This window comes from Lampetra fluviatilis, chromosome 36 (assembly GCF_964198595.1).
Source record: "Lampetra fluviatilis chromosome 36, kcLamFluv1.1, whole genome shotgun sequence".
Lineage (NCBI taxonomy): Eukaryota > Metazoa > Chordata > Hyperoartia > Petromyzontiformes > Petromyzontidae > Lampetra > Lampetra fluviatilis.
The window spans coordinates 9,607,248-9,627,755 of NC_136310.1; the positions used below are offsets into that span (position 1 = coordinate 9,607,248).

General features: G+C 56.0%; 1 protein-coding gene across 1 annotated transcript in view; it reads right to left on the reverse strand.

The window, feature by feature from the left end:
• Positions 1 to 202: 202 nt before the first annotated feature.
• The window catches only part of WRAP73 (WD repeat containing, antisense to TP73), a 32,504-nt gene continuing 12,198 nt past the window's right edge, over positions 203 to 20,508 (reverse strand). Inside the window, exons 7-12 of the mRNA XM_078873460.1 lie at positions 19,231 to 19,365; positions 16,629 to 16,706; positions 9,133 to 9,232; positions 2,038 to 2,163; positions 1,330 to 1,521; positions 203 to 902 (exon numbers count right to left, since the gene is read on the reverse strand). Coding sequence (XP_078729586.1) covers positions 790 to 902; positions 1,330 to 1,521; positions 2,038 to 2,163; positions 9,133 to 9,232; positions 16,629 to 16,706; positions 19,231 to 19,365 — 744 coding nt within the window. The 3' untranslated portion in view covers positions 203 to 789. The remainder of the gene's footprint in view (positions 903 to 1,329; positions 1,522 to 2,037; positions 2,164 to 9,132; positions 9,233 to 16,628; positions 16,707 to 19,230; positions 19,366 to 20,508) is intronic.

The following is a 20,508-nucleotide window of genomic DNA, read 5'->3' on the forward strand; positions in this document are numbered from 1 at the left end:
GCCCGGTGCACCTCGGGGCGACCGCGTGCAAGTGTCGAGGGCTGGCTGACCAGGAGGAGGAGGAAGAGGATCTGGGTGGGGCAGAGCGCCCCAGCCGCCCCACGGGGTTCCGCTGACCGAGACGAGCGGTGGGATGAGCGCCGCGTCACACGCGGGAAGCGTCGAGTCGGCGACAGCGAGAGGTTTACAAAACGTGACGTCGTTTAATTGGCAAATAGATTCATTTATTTAAAAAATTATAATAATAATGATAACCCATCGCGTTGGGACACTTCGTCAATATTTCGTAAGGGAAAGCGACCGTCTGACGGAGAATAAAAAGCTGGCGACAATAAATAACCGTAGTCCTAGTAGAGAAGATGGTGGAGATTCCCCTGTGCGGGGAGGGAATGAATCAGACAGCGAGGGAGAATGATTCAGAGAGAGTGATTCAGAAAGAGTGATTCATAGACAGTGATTCGGAGAAGGATGCACGTGAATTCAGAGAGATTATTCAGGGAGAGAGAGAGAGGTTGCTTCAGAGAATGATACAAATAAAGAATGAGTAGAACACATGATTCAGAGAAAGAGAGAATGATTCAGAGAAAGAGAGAATGATTCAGAGAATTATACAGATGATTCAGAGAACGATTCAGGGAGAGAGAATGCATCAGATAATGAAACGGAGATAATGCTTGAGAAAGAGAATGAGTCAGAGAGAGAATGATTGGGGACGAATGATTCAGAGAAGGATTCAAGGCGAACGAGCGAGGGAGGGAGGGAATGAGTGAGAGAGCGGCGTGCGAGGCGCTAGCTGCCGGGCAGACAGCGGAGGTAGCAGAGGCAGGCTCGCTGCTTGCCCACCAGGAGCAGCGCGTCGCCACGGCCTGCTGCCCACGCCACGGACAGCACGCAGAAGCGGCCTGCACCACGCACAACATCACCACCATCACCACAACATCACCACGACATCACCACACCATCACCACACCATCACCACAACATCACCACGCACACCATCACCATAACATCACCATCACCACGCACATCACCACACCATCACCACGCACAACATCACCACACCATCACCATCACCACACCATCACCACAACATCACCACGCACACCATCACCACAACATCACCATCACCACGCACATCACCACACCATCACCACGCACAACATCACCACACCATCACCATCACCACACCATCACCACACCATCACCACACCATCACCACAACATCACCACAACATCACCACGCACATCACCACGCACACCATCACCACGCCACCACCACGCACAACTGTCTCCCCCGTGAGCCCCCCCTCCCCCTCCCGAGCCCCTCACCCGCGTGGGGCACCGCGACACAGACGCTGCCCGCGGGAGTCCACACGTAGGCGCAGGCGGAGCCGGTGCACACCGCCAGGCGCGGCCCCCGCGGCTCCCAGGCCAGGCCCAGCACGGGCGCCGCCTGCAGCAGCAGCACCAGCAGGCGGCAGGAGCACAGCTCCCACAGCCAGACGGCGCGCGGCATGCTGTCTGCACGCACGCCACAACACAGACGATGAACCCTGACCGCGACTATGTAGCCCGATACTTTTTTTTTCCTTTCCGGTAAAGTCACGTAGGTAAAATAAATAAATAAACTTTATCACGACGTTTCGGGCACAACACAAGCGTCCTTCGTCAGGTGGGGACAACTCAGCGAAAGCACAACCGCTTAAGTGTGTCCCAGAGGTGGTTGTGTATAGTGTAGTAATGTATAGTGTAGTAGTGTGTAGTGTAGTAGTGTGTAGTGTAGTAGTGTATAGTAGTGTATAGTGTATAATGTAGTAGTGTATAGTAGTGTAGTAGTGTATAGTAGTGTATAGCAGTGTATAGTGTAAAAGTTTAGAGAAGTTCTATTAAGGAGGTCTGTTGCCTGAAACATCGTCTCAAGTGCAATGCCTCGTGCTGTAGTGCCCTGGGTGTGCCGTTCAGCGTGGGGATGGCCTGAGGCCGAGTCTGGGGGCGGATAGCGGCTGACGACCCCCAAGCGCGGCGACCCCCACGCACCGTCCACCGTGGCCAGGTAGCGCCCGTCGCTGCTGAAGGCGGCGAGCGCCACCCCCACCCGGGGGTTGGCGCGGTCACCGTCGGGTTTCACCACCGGCACCGCCACGGGCGCAGCCACAATCTCATCTGTGTGGGCAAGCGCAGGCAGCCACAGTCAGCCACAATCTCATCTGTGTGGGCAAGCGCAGGCAGCCACAGTCAGCCACAATCTCATCTGTGTGGGCAAGCGCAGGCAGCCACAGACAGTCACAGACATTTACAGTCAGCCACAGTCAGCCACAGTCAGCCACAATCTCATCTGTGTGGGCAAGCGCAGGCAGACACAGTCAGCCACAATCTCATCTGTGTGGGCAAGCGCAGGCAGACACAGTCAGCCACAATCTCATCTGTGTGGGCAAGCGCAGGCAGCCACAGTCAGCCACAATCTCATCTGTGTGGGCAAGCGCAGGCAGCCACAGTCAGCCACAATCTCATCTGTGTGGGCAAGCGCAGGCAGCCACAGTCAGCCACAATCTCATCTGTGTGGGCAAGCGCAGGCAGCCACAGACAGTCACAGACATTTACAGTCAGCCACAGTCAGCCACAGTCAGCCACAATCTCATCTGTGTGGGCAAGCGCAGGCAGACACAGTCAGCCACAATCTCATCTGTGTGGGCAAGCGCAGGCAGACACAGTCAGCCACAATCTCATCTGTGTGGGCAAGCGCAGGCAGCCACAGTCAGCCACAATCTCATCTGTGTGGGCAAGCGCAGGCAGCCACAGACAGTCACAGACATTTACAGTCAGCCACAGTCAGCCACAGTCAGCCACAATCTCATCTGTGTGGGCAAGCGCAGGCAGACACAGTCAGCCACAATCTCATCTGTGTGGGCAAGCGCAGGCAGACACAGTCAGCCACAATCTCATCTGTGTGGGCAAGCGCAGGCAGCCACAGTCAGCCACAATCTCATCTGTGTGGGCAAGCGCAGGCAGACACAGTCAGCCACAATCTCATCTGTGTGGGCAAGCGCAGGCAGACACAGTCAGCCACAATCTCATCTGTGTGGGCAAGCGCAGGCAGACACAGTCAGCCACAATCTCATCTGTGTGGGCAAGTGCAGGCAGCCACAGTCAGTCACAATCTCATCTGTGTGGGCAAGTGCAGGCAGCCACAGTCAGTCACAATCTCATCTGTGTGGGCAAGCGCAGGCAGTCACAGTCAGACACAGGCAGCCACAGTCAGCCACAATCTCATCTGTGTGGGCAAGCGCAGGCAGTCACAGTCAGACACAGGCAGCCACAGTCAGCCACAATCTCATCTGTGTGGGCAAGCGCAGGCAGTCACAGTCAGACACAGGCAGCCACAGTCAGCCACAATCTCATCTGTGTGGGCAAGCGCAGGCAGCCACAGTCAGACACAGAAAGCTGCAGACAGCCACAGAAAGCCGCAGACAGCAGCGGACAGCAACAGTCAGCTGCACACAGCCGCGTGAGTGAGTATCCGAAAGGACCAAGAAGATGAGTATCCAGGTTACCGCACGTTATCATTCTTGTTATTGTTTACCCAGGTAGAGAGACTCACACAGGCAGACACAGACAGCAGGTAGAGAGACTCACACAGGCAGACACAGACAGCAGGTAGAGAGACTCACACAGGCAGACACAGACAGCCACAGACAGCAGGTAGAGAGACTCACACAGGCAGACACAGACAGCCACAGACAGCAGGTAGAGAGACTCACACAGGCAGACACAGACAGTCACAGACAGCAGGTAGAGAGACTCACACAGGCAGTCACAGACAGCCACAGACAGCAGGTAGAGAGACTCACACAGACAGTCACAGACAGTCACAGACAGCAGGTAGAGAGACTCACACAGACAGTCACAGACAGTCACAGACAGCAGGTAGAGAGACTCACACAGGCAGAGACAGACAGCCACAGACAGCAGGTAGAGAGACTCACACAGGCAGAGACAGACAGCCACAGACAGCAGGTAGAGAGACTCACACAGGCAGAGACAGACAGCCACAGACAGCCACAGACAGTCACAGACAGCCACAGACAGCCACAGACAGCAGGTAGAGAGACTCACACAGGCAGAGACAGACAGCCACAGACAGCAGGTAGAGAGACTCACACAGGCAGAGACAGACAGCCACAGACAGCAGGTAGAGAGACTCACACAGGCAGAGACAGACAGCCACAGACAGCCACAGACAGTCACAGACAGCCACAGACAGCAGGTAGAGAGACTCACACAGACAGCCACAGACAGTCACAGACAGCCACAGACAGCCACAGACAGTCACAGACAGCAGGTAGAGAGACTCACACAGACAGCCACAGACAGCCACAGACAGCAGGTAGAGAGACTCACACAGGCAGAGACAGACAGCCACAGACAGCCACAGACAGTCACAGACAGCCACAGACAGCAGGTAGAGAGACTCACACAGACAGCCACAGACAGTCACAGACAGCCACAGACAGCCACAGACAGTCACAGACAGCAGGTAGAGAGACTCACACAGACAGCCACAGACAGCGACAGACAGCAGGTAGAGAGACTCACACAGACAGCCACAGACAGCGACAGACAGCAGGTAGAGAGACTCACACAGGCAGACACAGACAGCGACAGACAGCAGGTAGAGAGACTCACACAGACAGCCACAGACAGCGACAGACAGCAGGTAGAGAGACTCACACAGGCAGACACAGACAGCCACAGACAGCAGGTAGAGAGACTCACACAAGCAGACACAGACAGCGACAGACAGCAGGTAGAGAGACTCACACAGGCAGACACAGACAGTCACAGACAGCAGGTAGAGAGACTCACACAGGCAGACACAGACAGTCACAGACAGCAGGTAGAGAGACTCACACAGGCAGCCACAGACAGCCACAGACAGCCACAGACAGCAGGTAGAGAGACTCACACAGGCAGACACAGACAGCCACAGACAGCAGGTAGAGAGACTCACACAGGTAGACACAGACAGCCACAGACAGCAGGTAGAGAGACTCACACAGGCAGACACAGACAGTCACAGACAGCAGGTAGAGAGACTCACACAGGCAGACACAGACAGCCACAGACAGCAGGTAGAGAGACTCACACAGGCAGACACAGACAGTCACAGACAGCAGGTAGAGAGACTCACACAGGCAGACACAGACAGCCACAGACAGCAGGTAGAGAGACTCACACAGGTAGACACAGACAGCCACAGACAGCAGGTAGAGAGACTCACACAGGCAGACACAGACAGTCACAGACAGCGACAGACAGCAGGTAGAGAGACTCACACAGGCAGACACAGACAGCCACAGACAGCGACAGACAGCAGGTAGAGAGACTCACACAGGCAGACACAGACAGCCACACACAGCAGGTAGAGAGACTCACACAGGCAGACACAGACAGTCACAGACAGCAGGTAGAGAGACTCACACAGGCAGAGACAGACAGCCACAGACAGCAGGTAGAGAGACTCACACAGGCAGAGACAGACAGCCACAGACAGCCACAGACAGTCACAGACAGCCACAGACAGCCACAGACAGTAGGTAGAGAGACTCACACAGACAGCCACAGACAGCGACAGACAGCAGGTAGAGAGACTCACACAGACAGCCACAGACAGCGACAGACAGCAGGTAGAGAGACTCACACAGGCAGACACAGACAGCGACAGACAGCAGGTAGAGAGACTCACACAGACAGCCACAGACAGCGACAGACAGCAGGTAGAGAGACTCACACAGGCAGACACAGACAGTCACAGACAGCAGGTAGAGAGACTCACACAGGCAGACACAGACAGCCACAGACAGCAGGTAGAGAGACTCACACAGGCAGAGACAGACAGCCACAGACAGCAGGTAGAGAGACTCACACAGGCAGAGACAGACAGCCACAGACAGCCACAGACAGTCACAGACAGCCACAGACAGCCACAGACAGCAGGTAGAGAGACTCACACAGACAGCCACAGACAGCCACAGACAGCCACAGACAGTAGGTAGAGAGACTCACACAGACAGCCACAGACAGCGACAGACAGCAGGTAGAGAGACTCACACAGACAGCCACAGACAGCGACAGACAGCAGGTAGAGAGACTCACACAGGCAGACACAGACAGCGACAGACAGCAGGTAGAGAGACTCACACAGACAGCCACAGACAGCGACAGACAGCAGGTAGAGAGACTCACACAGGCAGACACAGACAGCGACAGACAGCAGGTAGAGAGACTCACACAGACAGCCACAGACAGCGACAGACAGCAGGTAGAGAGACTCACACAGACAGCCACAGACAGCGACAGACAGCAGGTAGAGAGACTCACACAGGCAGACACAGACAGCCACAGACAGCAGGTAGAGAGACTCACACAGACAGCCACACACAGCAGGTAGAGAGACTCACACAAGCAGACACAGACAGCGACAGACAGCAGGTAGAGAGACTCACACAGGCAGACACAGACAGCCACAGACAGCAGGTAGAGAGACTCACACAGGCAGCCACAGACAGCGACAGACAGCAGGTAGAGAGACTCACACAGGCAGACACAGACAGTCACAGACAGCAGGTAGAGAGACTCACACAGGCAGACACAGACAGTCACAGACAGCAGGTAGAGAGACTCACACAGGCAGACACAGACAGCCACAGACAGCAGGTAGAGAGACTCACACAGGCAGACACAGACAGTCACAGACAGCAGGTAGAGAGACTCACACAGGCAGACACAGACAGCGACAGACAGCAGGTAGAGAGACTCACACAGGCAGACACAGACAGTCACAGACAGCAGGTAGAGAGACTCACACAGACAGCCACAGACAGCGACAGACAGCAGGTAGAGAGACTCACACAGACAGCCACAGACAGCGACAGACAGCAGGTAGAGAGACTCACACAGGCAGACACAGACAGCGACAGACAGCAGGTAGAGAGACTCACACAGACAGCCACAGACAGCGACAGACAGCAGGTAGAGAGACTCACACAGGCAGACACAGACAGCGACAGACAGCAGGTAGAGAGACTCACACAGGCAGACACAGACAGCGACAGACAGCAGGTAGAGAGACTCACACAGACAGCCACAGACAGCGACAGACAGCAGGTAGAGAGACTCACACAGACAGCCACAGACAGCGACAGACAGCAGGTAGAGAGACTCACACAGGCAGACACAGACAGCGACAGACAGCAGGTAGAGAGACTCACACAGACAGCCACAGACAGCGACAGACAGCAGGTAGAGAGACTCACACAGGCAGACACAGACAGCCACAGACAGCAGGTAGAGAGACTCACACAGGCAGACACAGACAGCGACAGACAGCAGGTAGAGAGACTCACACAAGCAGACACAGACAGCGACAGACAGCAGGTAGAGAGACTCACACAGGCAGACACAGACAGCCACAGACAGCAGGTAGAGAGACTCACACAAGCAGACACAGACAGCGACACACAGCAGGTAGAGAGACTCACACAGGCAGACACAGACAGCCACAGACAGCAGGTAGAGAGACTCACACAGGCAGCCACAGACAGCGACAGACAGCAGGTAGAGAGACTCACACAGGCAGACACAGACAGTCACAGACAGCAGGTAGAGAGACTCACACAGGCAGACACAGACAGTCACAGACAGCAGGTAGAGAGACTCACACAGGCAGACACAGACAGTCACAGACAGCAGGTAGAGAGACTCACACAGGCAGACACAGACAGTCACAGACAGCAGGTAGAGAGACTCACACAGGCAGACACAGACAGTCACAGACAGCAGGTAGAGAGACTCACACAGGCAGACACAGACAGCCACAGACAGCAGGTAGAGAGACTCACACAGGCAGACACAGACAGTCACAGACAGCAGGTAGAGAGACTCACACAGGCAGACACAGACAGCCACAGACAGCAGGTAGAGAGACTCACACAGGCAGACACAGACAGTCACAGACAGCAGGTAGAGAGACTCACACAGGCAGACACAGACAGCGACAGACAGCAGGTAGAGAGACTCACACAGGCAGACACAGACAGTCACAGACAGCAGGTAGAGAGACTCACACAGGCAGACACAGACAGTCACAGACAGCAGGTAGAGAGACTCACACAGGCAGACACAGACAGTCACAGACAGCAGGTAGAGAGACTCACACAGGCAGACACAGACAGTCACAGACAGCAGGTAGAGAGACTCACACAGACAGACACAGACAGTCACAGGCAGCAGGTAGAGAGACTCACACAGACAGTCACAGACAGCAGGTAGAGAGACTCACACAGGCAGACACAGACAGCCACAGGCAGCAGGTAGAGAGACTCACACAGACAGTCACAGACAGCAGGTAGAGAGACTCACACAGGCAGACACAGACAGTCACAGACAGCAGGTAGAGAGACTCACACAGGCAGACACAGACAGCCACAGGCAGCAGGTAGAGAGACTCACACAGGCAGACACAGACAGTCACAGACAGCAGGTAGAGAGACTCACACAGGCAGACACAGACAGCCACAGGCAGCAGGTAGAGAGACTCACACAGACAGTCACAGACAGCAGGTAGAGAGACTCACACAGGCAGACACAGACAGTCACAGACAGCAGGTAGAGAGACTCACACAGGCAGACACAGACAGCCACAGGCAGCAGGTAGAGAGACTCACACAGGCAGACACAGACAGTCACAGACAGCAGGTAGAGAGACTCACACAGGCAGACACAGACAGTCACAGACAGCAGGTAGAGAGACTCACACAGGCAGACACAGACAGTCACAGACAGCAGGTAGAGAGACTCACACATGCAGACACAGACAGTCACAGACAGCAGGTAGAGAGACTCACACAGGCAGACACAGACAGCAGGTAGAGAGACTCACACAGGCAGACACAGACAGTCACAGGCAGCAGGTAGAGAGACTCACACAGACAGACACAGACAGTCACAGACAGCAGGTAGAGAGACTCACACAGGCAGACACAGACAGTCACAGACAGCAGGTAGAGAGACTCACACAGGCAGACACAGACAGTCACAGACAGCAGGTAGAGAGACTCACACAGGCAGACTCACATCGGCTGTGCGGGTGGAACACAGGGGGAGGGGAGGGGCCCGTGGTGGCAGCCCCTCCCCTAGAAGAGACCACCCTCCGCTCCGTCTCCCGGTAAACCACCTACACACACACAGACAAAGATCACCCGTGTAGCCTACACAGGCGGTTGGGGCAAGTGCTGTTAGCGAGCACCTGTGCAGGCCAGCACAGCGTGGCACATGCGAGGGGGTGGTGCGGCCAGCTACCCGCCTGTGTCTCCCCAGCGGTGATATTTACACACACCGCACTGGGTACTCATTTAAGGCTGAGTCGACCTATCTCAGGACCGGTTCATAAATAGGTCACTGGTGTTGATCGTGAGCGGGAATCGAGCTCAGGTCATCGGGTTCGTAGCGCAACGCACGAACCACGACAATGTCGCTACTCACACACGTACCCACTACACACGCACACGTACCCACTACACACGCACACGTACCCACTACACACGCACACGTACCCACTACACACACACACGTACCCACTACACACACACACGTACCCACTACACACACACACGTACCCACTACACACACACACGTACCCACTACACACACACACGTACCCACTACACACACACACGTACCCACTACACACACACACGTACCCACTACACACACACACGTACCCACTGCACGCACACACGTACCCACTACACACACACACACGTACCCACTACACACACACACACGTACCCACTACACACACACACGTACCCACTATACACACACACACGTACCCACTACACACACACACACGTACCCACTACACACACACACACGTACCCACTGCACACACACACACACGTACCCACTGCACACACACACACGTACCCACTACACACGCACACACACGTACCCACTACACACACACACGTACCCACTACACACACACGTACCCACTGCACACACACACGTACCCACTACACACACACACACACGTACCCACTACACACACACATGTACCCACTACACACACACACGTACCCACTACACACACACGTACCCACTGCACACACACGTACCCACTACACACACACACGTACCCACTACACACACACACACGTACCCACTACACACACACACACGTACCCACTACACACACACACATGTACCCACTACACACACACACACACGTACCCACTGCACACGCACACACGTACCCACTACACACACACATGTACCCACTACACACACACACGTACCCACTACACACACACGTACCCACTACACACACACACGTACCCACTGCACACACACACACGTACCCACTACACACACACACGTACCCACTGCACACACACACACGTACCCACTACACACACACACACGTACCCACTACACACACACACACGTACCCACTACACACACACACGTACCCACTGCACACACACACACGTACCCACTACACACACACACGTACCCACTACACACACACACACGTACCCACTACACACACACACGTACCCACTGCACACACACACACGTACCCACTACACACACACACACGTACCCACTACACACACACACACGTACCCACTACACACACACACACGTACCCACTACACACACACACGTACCCACTACACACACACACGTACCCACTGCACACGCACACACACGTACCCACTACACACACACACGTACCCACTACACACACACACGTACCCACTACACACACACACACACACGTACCCACTACACACACACACACGTACCCACTACACACACACACACGTACCCACTACACACACACACGTACCCACTACACACACACACACGTACCCACTACACACACACACACACGTACCCACTACACACACACACGTACCCACTACACACACACACGTACCCACTACACGCACACACGTACCCACTACACACACACACACGTACCCACTACACGCACACACACGTACCCACTGCACACACACACGTACCCACTGCACGCACACACACGTACCCACTGCACGCACACACACGTACCCACTGCACACACACACGTACCCACTACACGCACACACACGTACCCACTGCACGCACACACACGTACCCACTGCACACACACACGTACCCACTACACACACACACACGTACCCACTACACACACACACGTACCCACTACACACACACACACGTACCCACTACACACACACACACACGTACCCACTACACGCACACACGTACCCACTACACACACACACACGTACCCACTACACACGCACGTACCCACTGCACACACACACACGTACCCACTACACACACACACGTACCCACTACACACACACACGTACCCACTACACACACACACGTACCCACTACACACACACACACGTACCCACTACACACACACACACGTACCCACTACACACACACACGTACCCACTACACACACACACGTACCCACTACACACACACACGTACCCACTACACACACACACACGTACCCACTACACACACACGTACCCACTGCACACACACGTACCCACTACACACACACACGTACCCACTACACACACACACGTACCCACTACACACGCACACACACGTACCCACTACACACACACACGTACCCACTACACACACACATGTACCCACTACACACACACATGTACCCACTACACACACACACGTACCCACTACACACACACACACACGTACCCACTACACACACACACACACGTACCCACTACACACACACACGTACCCACTACACACACACACGTACCCACTACACACACACACACACGTACCCACTACACACGCACACACACGTACCCACTACACACACACACGTACCCACTACACACACACATGTACCCACTACACACACACATGTACCCACTACACACACACACGTACCCACTACACACACACACACACGTACCCACTACACACACACACACACGTACCCACTACACACACACACGTACCCACTACACACACACACGTACCCACTACACACGCACACACACGTACCCACTACACACGCACACACACGTACCCACTACACACGCACACGTACCCACTACACACACACATGTACCCACTACACACACACACGTACCCACTACACACACACACACGTACCCACTACACACACACACACACGTACCCACTACACACACACACACACGTACCCACTACACACACACACGTACCCACTACACACACACACGTACCCACTACACACACACACACACGTACCCACTACACACACACACACACGTACCCACTACACACACACACGTACCCACTACACACACACACGTACCCACTACACACACACACGTACCCACTACACACACACACGTACCCACTACACACACACACGTACCCACTACACACACACACGTACCCACTACACACACACACGTACCCACTACACACACACACACGTACCCACTACACACACACACACGTACCCACTACACACACACACGTACCCACTACACACACACACGTACCCACTACACACACACACGTACCCACTACACACACACACACGTACCCACTACACACACACGTACCCACTGCACACACACGTACCCACTACACACACACACGTACCCACTACACACACACACGTACCCACTACACACGCACACACACGTACCCACTACACACACACACGTACCCACTACACACACACATGTACCCACTACACACACACATGTACCCACTACACACACACACGTACCCACTACACACACACACACACGTACCCACTACACACACACACACACGTACCCACTACACACACACACGTACCCACTACACACACACACGTACCCACTACACACACACACGTACCCACTACACACGCACACACACGTACCCACTACACACACACACGTACCCACTACACACACACATGTACCCACTACACACACACATGTACCCACTACACACACACACGTACCCACTACACACACACACACACGTACCCACTACACACACACACACACGTACCCACTACACACACACACGTACCCACTACACACACACACGTACCCACTACACACGCACACACACGTACCCACTACACACGCACACACACGTACCCACTACACACGCACACGTACCCACTACACACACACATGTACCCACTACACACACACACGTACCCACTACACACACACACACGTACCCACTACACACACACACACACGTACCCACTACACACACACACACACGTACCCACTACACACACACACGTACCCACTACACACACACACGTACCCACTACACACACACACACACGTACCCACTACACACACACACACACGTACCCACTACACACACACACGTACCCACTACACACACACACGTACCCACTACACACACACACGTACCCACTACACACACACACGTACCCACTACACACACACGTACCCACTACACACACACACGTACCCACTACACACACACACGTACCCACTACACACACACACACGTACCCACTACACACACACACACACGTACCCACTACACACACACACGTACCCACTACACACACACACGTACCCACTACACACACACACGTACCCACTACACACACACGTACCCACTACACACACACACGTACCCACTACACACACACACGTACCCACTACACACACACACACGTACCCACTACACACACACACACGTACCCACTACACACACACACGTACCCACTACACACACACACGTACCCACTACACGCACACACGTACCCACTACACACACACACACGTACCCACTACACGCACACACACGTACCCACTGCACACACACACGTACTCACTGCACGCACACACACGTACCCACTGCACGCACACACACGTACCCACTGCACACACACACGTACCCACTACACGCACACACACGTACCCACTGCACGCACACACACGTACCCACTGCACACACACACGTACCCACTACACACACACACACGTACCCACTACACACACACACGTACCCCCTGCACACGCACACACGTACCCACTACACACACACACGTACCCACTACACACACACACGTACCCACTACACACACACACACGTACCCACTACACACACACACACGTACCCACTACACACACACACACGTACCCACTACACACACACACACGTACCCACTACACACACACACACGTACCCACTACACACACACACACACGTACCCACTGCACACACACACGTACCCACTACACACACACACGTACCCACTACACACACACACGTACCCACTACACACGCACACACGTACCCACTACACACACACACGTACCCACTACACACACACACGTACCCACTGCACACACACACGTACCCACTACACACACACACACGTACCCACTACACACACACACGTACCCACTACACACGCACACACGTACCCACTACACACACACACGTACCCACTACACACACACACACGTACCCACTACACACACACACGTACCCACTACACACACACACGTACCCACTACACACACACACGTACCCACTACACACACACACGTACCCACTACACACACACACGTACCCACTACACACACACGTACCCACTGCACACACACACGTACCCACTACACACGCACACGTACCCACTACACACACACACGTACCCACTACACACACACACGTACCCACTATACACACACACACGTACCCACTACACACACATACACGTACCCCCTGCACGCACATGTACTCACTGCACACACACACACACGTACCCACTACACACACACACACGTACCCACTACACACACACACACGTACCCACTACACACACATACACGTACCCCCTGCACGCACATGTACTCACTGCACACACACACACACGTACCCACTGCACACACACACACGTACCCACTGCACACACACACACGTACCCCCTGCACACACACGTACCCACTACACACACACACACGTACCCACTACACACACACACACGTACCCACTACACACACACACACGTACCCACTGCACACACACACACGTACCCACTACACACACACACACACACGTACCCACTACACACACACACACACGTACCCACTACACACACACACACGTACCCCCTGCACGCACATGTACTCACTGCACACACACACACTCACTACACACACACGTACCCACTGCACACACACACACGTACCCACTGCACACACACATACCCACTAAACACACACACACACGATTTAAAGCTTTCGTGACTACAGTTGGTTGGGTAGAATGATACAGTGTAATATTACAATGTATAGTCTATAAGCATATTAGATGCTGCGGCGCCATATTATTAACATTCCTTCCCTTTATTAATTCTAACCTTACTCCCTCCCATTGATGCTGCTAATCCTGCATAATGCACGGGCATAATGACTTTAAACCCCTCGCCAAACCTCCTACGCATTTCACAAGTAGTACTAATCGTATATCTGCATTTCCCATAAATATACTAAATTCCTCTTGATATGCAAATTATTTTGTCAAGACGCTCTTCGCCCCTCCATCCCAGCATAAATAGTCGCTCCAAGCCCGGGGCGTGCCATTCAGACTCTGCCTTCTCGACAGACCTGTTCTCCACCTGAAGACGGATGCTTGCGTTGTGGCCGAAACGTCGTGAGAATTATTTTATTATGTTTTATTTTTATTATTTTATTATTTTCCTTCTACGTGACTTTACCGAAAGAACCAAGAAGACACACACACACACGTACCCGCTGCACACACACGAACCCACTGCACACACACGTACCCACTGCACACACGAACCCACTGCACACACACGTACCCACTATACACACACACACATACTCACTGCACACACAAACGTACCCACTACACACACACACATACTCACTGCACACACAAACGTACCCACTACACACACACGTACCCACTGCACACACACACACGTACCCACTGCACGCACACACACGTACTCACTGCACACACACACACGTACCCACTGCACACACACACACGCACCCACTACACACACACACGTACTCACTGCACACACACACACGCACCCACTACACACACACACGTACTCACTGCACACACACACACGCACCCACTACACACACACACGTACTCACTGCACACACACACGTACCCACTGCACACACACACACACGCACCCACTACACACACACACGTACTCACTGCACACACACACGTACCCACTAGACGCACACACACGTACCCACTGCACGCACACACACGTACCCACTACACACTCACACACGCACCCACTAAAACTGGCAGGCATAGTCTAAGCAGTGACAGCTATCCCATCAAGGCTGAGCGGACCTAAGGGAGTCCTGTTTGGGTACAGCTGGCCCATCGGTGGTGACGAAGGCTCACAGCCAGGAGTCGGGCCCAGGCCGCTGGATTTGCATCGCCGCGATTCAGTCACACGGCAGCAATAACATCACCAGCGGCGCTCGTGCCAGGCACGGTGCACCCCGAGGGCTCACCACACAGGGGTCGCTCATGCTGCTGCTGTGCACCAATTCCGCCACCTTCTGCCAGGTCACGTGGTTCAGCAACCGGACCTGTATGGAGGGAGGGCAAAGGTGAGGGGTCAGAGGTGACTATACTCGGGCTCAAGGGTCATTATGGTGCGACTGTGACGTCGCTTCCATTAGTGCCATGAAGACGCACGCAAACTGAACTTTAAAGGCTCCCACGTCTCCTTGTGCGTCTCCATATTTCCCCAAGTCTCCCCTGTCTCCTGCGTTTCCCCGTGTGTCCCGTGTCTCACTCTACGTCCCCGTGTCTCCCAGTGTTTCCCCGTGCATCCCCATATTTCCCATGCGTCCCTGTATGTCCCCATGCATCCCTGTGTCTTTCCGTGTATCCCGTGTCTCCCCGTGTCTCCCCCGTGTCTCCCCGTATCTCCCCCGTGTCTCCCCTGTGTCTCCCCGTGTCTCCCCGTATCTCCCCCGTGTCTCCCCCGTGTCTCCCCCGTGTCTCCCCCGTGTCTCCCCGTGTCTCCCCCGTGTCTCCCCCGTGTCTCCCCCGTGTCTCCCGTGTCTCCCCGTGTCTCCCCCGTGTCTCCCCCGTGTCTCCCGTGTCTCCCCGTGTCTCCCCCGTGTCTCCCCGTGTCTCCCCCGTGTCTCCCCGTGTCTCCCCCGTGTCTCCCCGTGTCTCCCCGTGTCTCCCCCGTGTCTCCCCCGTGTCTCCCCCGTGTCTCCCCGTGTCTCCCCCGTGTCTCCCCCGTGTCTCCCCGTGTCTCCCCGTGTCTCCCCCGTGTCTCCCCCGTGTCTCCCCGTGTCTCCCCCGTGTATCCCGTGTCTCCCCCGTGTCTCCCCGTGTCTCCCCCGTGTCTCCCCGTATCTCCCCCGTGTCTCCCCGTATCTCCCCCGTGTCTCCCCGTGTCTCCCCGTGTCTCCCCCGTGTCTCCCCCGTGTCTCCCCCGTGTCTCCCCCGTGTCTCCCCGTGTCTCCCCGTGTCTCCCCCGTGTCTCCCCGTGTCTCCCCGTGTCTCCCCGTGTCTCCCCGTGTCTCCGTGTCTCCCCGTATCTCCCCCGTGTCTCCCCGTATCTCCCCCGTGTCTCCCCGTATCTCCCCCGTGTCTCCCCGTGTCTCCCCGTGTCTCCCCGTCTCTCCCCGTGTCTCCCCCGTGTCTCCCCCGTGTCTCCCCGTGTCTCCCCCGTGTCTCCCCCGTGTCTCCCCGTGTCTCCCCCGTGTCTCCCCCGTGTCTCCCCGTGTCTCCCCCGTGTATCCCGTGTCTCCCCCGTGTCTCCCCGTGTCTCCCCCGTGTCTCCCCGTATCTCCCCCGTGTCTCCCCGTGTCTCCCCGTGTCTCCCCCGTGTCTCCCCCGTGTCTCCCCCGTGTCTCCCCCGTGTCTCCCCGTGTCTCCCCGTGTCTCCCCGTGTCTCCCCCGTGTCTCCCCGTGTCTCCCCGTGTCTCCCCGTGTCTCCCCGTGTCTCCCCGTGTCTCCCCGTGTCTCCCCGTGTCTCCCCGTGTCTCCCCGTATCTCCCCCGTGTCTCCCCGTATCTCCCCCGTGTCTCCCCGTATCTCCCCCGTGTCTCCCCGTGTCTCCCCGTGTCTCCCCCGTGTCTCCCCCGTGTCTCCCCGTGTCTCCCCCGTGTCTCCCCCGTGTCTCCCCGTGTCTCCCCCGTGTATCCCGTGTCTCCCCCGTGTCTCCCCGTGTCTCCCCCGTGTCTCCCCGTATCTCCCCCGTGTCTCCCCGTGTCTCCCCGTGTCTCCCCCGTGTCTCCCCCGTGTCTCCCCCGTGTCTCCCCGTGTCTCCCCGTGTCTCCCCCGTGTCTCCCCGTGTCTCCCCGTGTCTCCCCGTGTCTCCCCGTGTCTCCCCGTGTCTCCCCGTGTCTCCCCCGTGTCTCCCCCTATCTCCCCCGTGTCTCCCCGTATCTCCCCCGTGTCTCCCCGTGTCTCCCCGTGTCTCCCCGTCTCTCCCCGTGTCTCCCCCGTGTCTCCCCGTGTCTCCCCCGTGTCTCCCCCGTGTCTCCCCGTGTCTCCCCGTGTCTCCCCGTGTCTCCCCGTGTCTCCCCCGTGTCTCCCCGTGTCTCCCCCGTGTCTCCCCGTGTCTCCCCCGTGTCTCCCCGTGTCTCCCCGTATCTCCCCCGTGTCTCCCCGTGTCTCCCCGTGTCTCCCCGTGTCTCCCCCGTGTCTCCCCGTGTCTCCCCGTGTCTCCCCCGTGTCTCCCCGTGTCTCCCCGTGTCTCCCCCGTGTCTCCCCGTGTCTCCCCGTGTCTCCCCCGTGTCTCCCCGTGTCTCCCCGTGTCTCCCCGTGTCTCCCCGTGTCTCCCCGTGTCTCCCCGTGTCTCCCCGTGTCTCCCCCGTCTCCCCCGTGTCTCCCCCGTGTCTCCCCGTATCTCCCCCGTGTCTCCCCCGTGTGTCTCCCCCGTGTCTCCCCCGTGTCTCCCCGTGTCTCCCCGTGTCTCCCCGTGTCTCCCCGTGTCTCCCCGTGTCTCCCCGTGTCTCCCCGTGTCTCCCCGTGTCTCCCCGTGTCTCCCCGGTGTCTCCCCGTGTCTCCCCCGCGTGTCCCCGTGTCTCCCCGTGTCTCCCCGGTGTCTCCCCGTGTCTCCCCGTGTCTCTACCCGCGCGTCGCCACCTTCTGGTCGTAGCTGCCCACGGCGAGCACGCTCCCCGCGGGGTTCCAGGCCACGCAGCGCACGCCCAGCGCCCAGGAGTACGCACGCAGGCGGCACAGGGGACGCCCCTCCCAGGAGTACACGTACACGCCGTACTACGCACACACGCACACACATATATATACTCACAAGCCATACTACACACACGCACGCTCACGCATACATATACTCACAAGCCATACTGCACGCGCACACGTACACGCATACGCCATACTACACGCGCACACTCATTAGCCGTACGAAACACACGCACACGTATGCATACATACATGGACACACCATACTACACACGCACGCATACAACAACAACAACCGCTATTCGCCACTGAGTGGCAGCGATATCACGACGGCGCTTGTGCCAGGTGATGTGCACTTTGTTGAAAGGCAGCTGGCAGGAGGTCACGGGACAGACCCAAGTGCCATGGATTGACTGAGATGACCGGCAGATGCACCACCTGTGCCCCCTACTGTGCCAACTTGTTGTGTTTTAGCCGCCCGGCGCTCCGCTCGTTGTTGTTGGGAGAGCAACTGCCTCCAACTGCCCAGGAGCGTCCTTCAAGAGCCTCCTCCACAGAGGCTGATCTTGGCCCCACCAGTAGCAGCCATCATCATGAAGGTCCTTAATGATTGTGAGCAGAGTCAGGGACTCCGAAAGCACGAAGAACAACCCAGAGCCCTGGCCTATTGATAGTTGCATAGGCCTTGACCAGGTCATTAAAGCAGACATGCAGAACCTGTTGTGAATTCCCCACAACTCTGCTGTAACAGACAGATAGAGAATACGACATCTGTGCAAGACTGCCCAGGCCTGAAACCATATTGGGGCTCCGCAAATCTCTCCTCAGCTTTTCATTGCAAGGCGATGTTGAATAATCCTTGCAAGAACCTTTCCTAGCACACTGATGAGTGAGATGCCCCGGTAGTTGTTACAGTCTGTGTGGTCCTCCTTCTTAAAGAGGGGGACCACCAGGGCATCCTTTCAATCCTCCGGGACCCATCCTGCGGTCCAGACAGTCGTAATGATGTCAAATAGGGCAGTCTGCACACAAATAACAACCTTCCTCAGCAGTTCGCTTCGGAGATCATCCCTGCCCGGCACTTTACCTGATCTTAGACTCTGGATCGCCTAACGTATACAAGACAAAGATCACCCGTATAGCCTTAACAGACTGTAGGACCAAGTGCTGTTCGCGAGCACAAGCACGCACATACACACACAAGACAAAGATGCCCAGTAA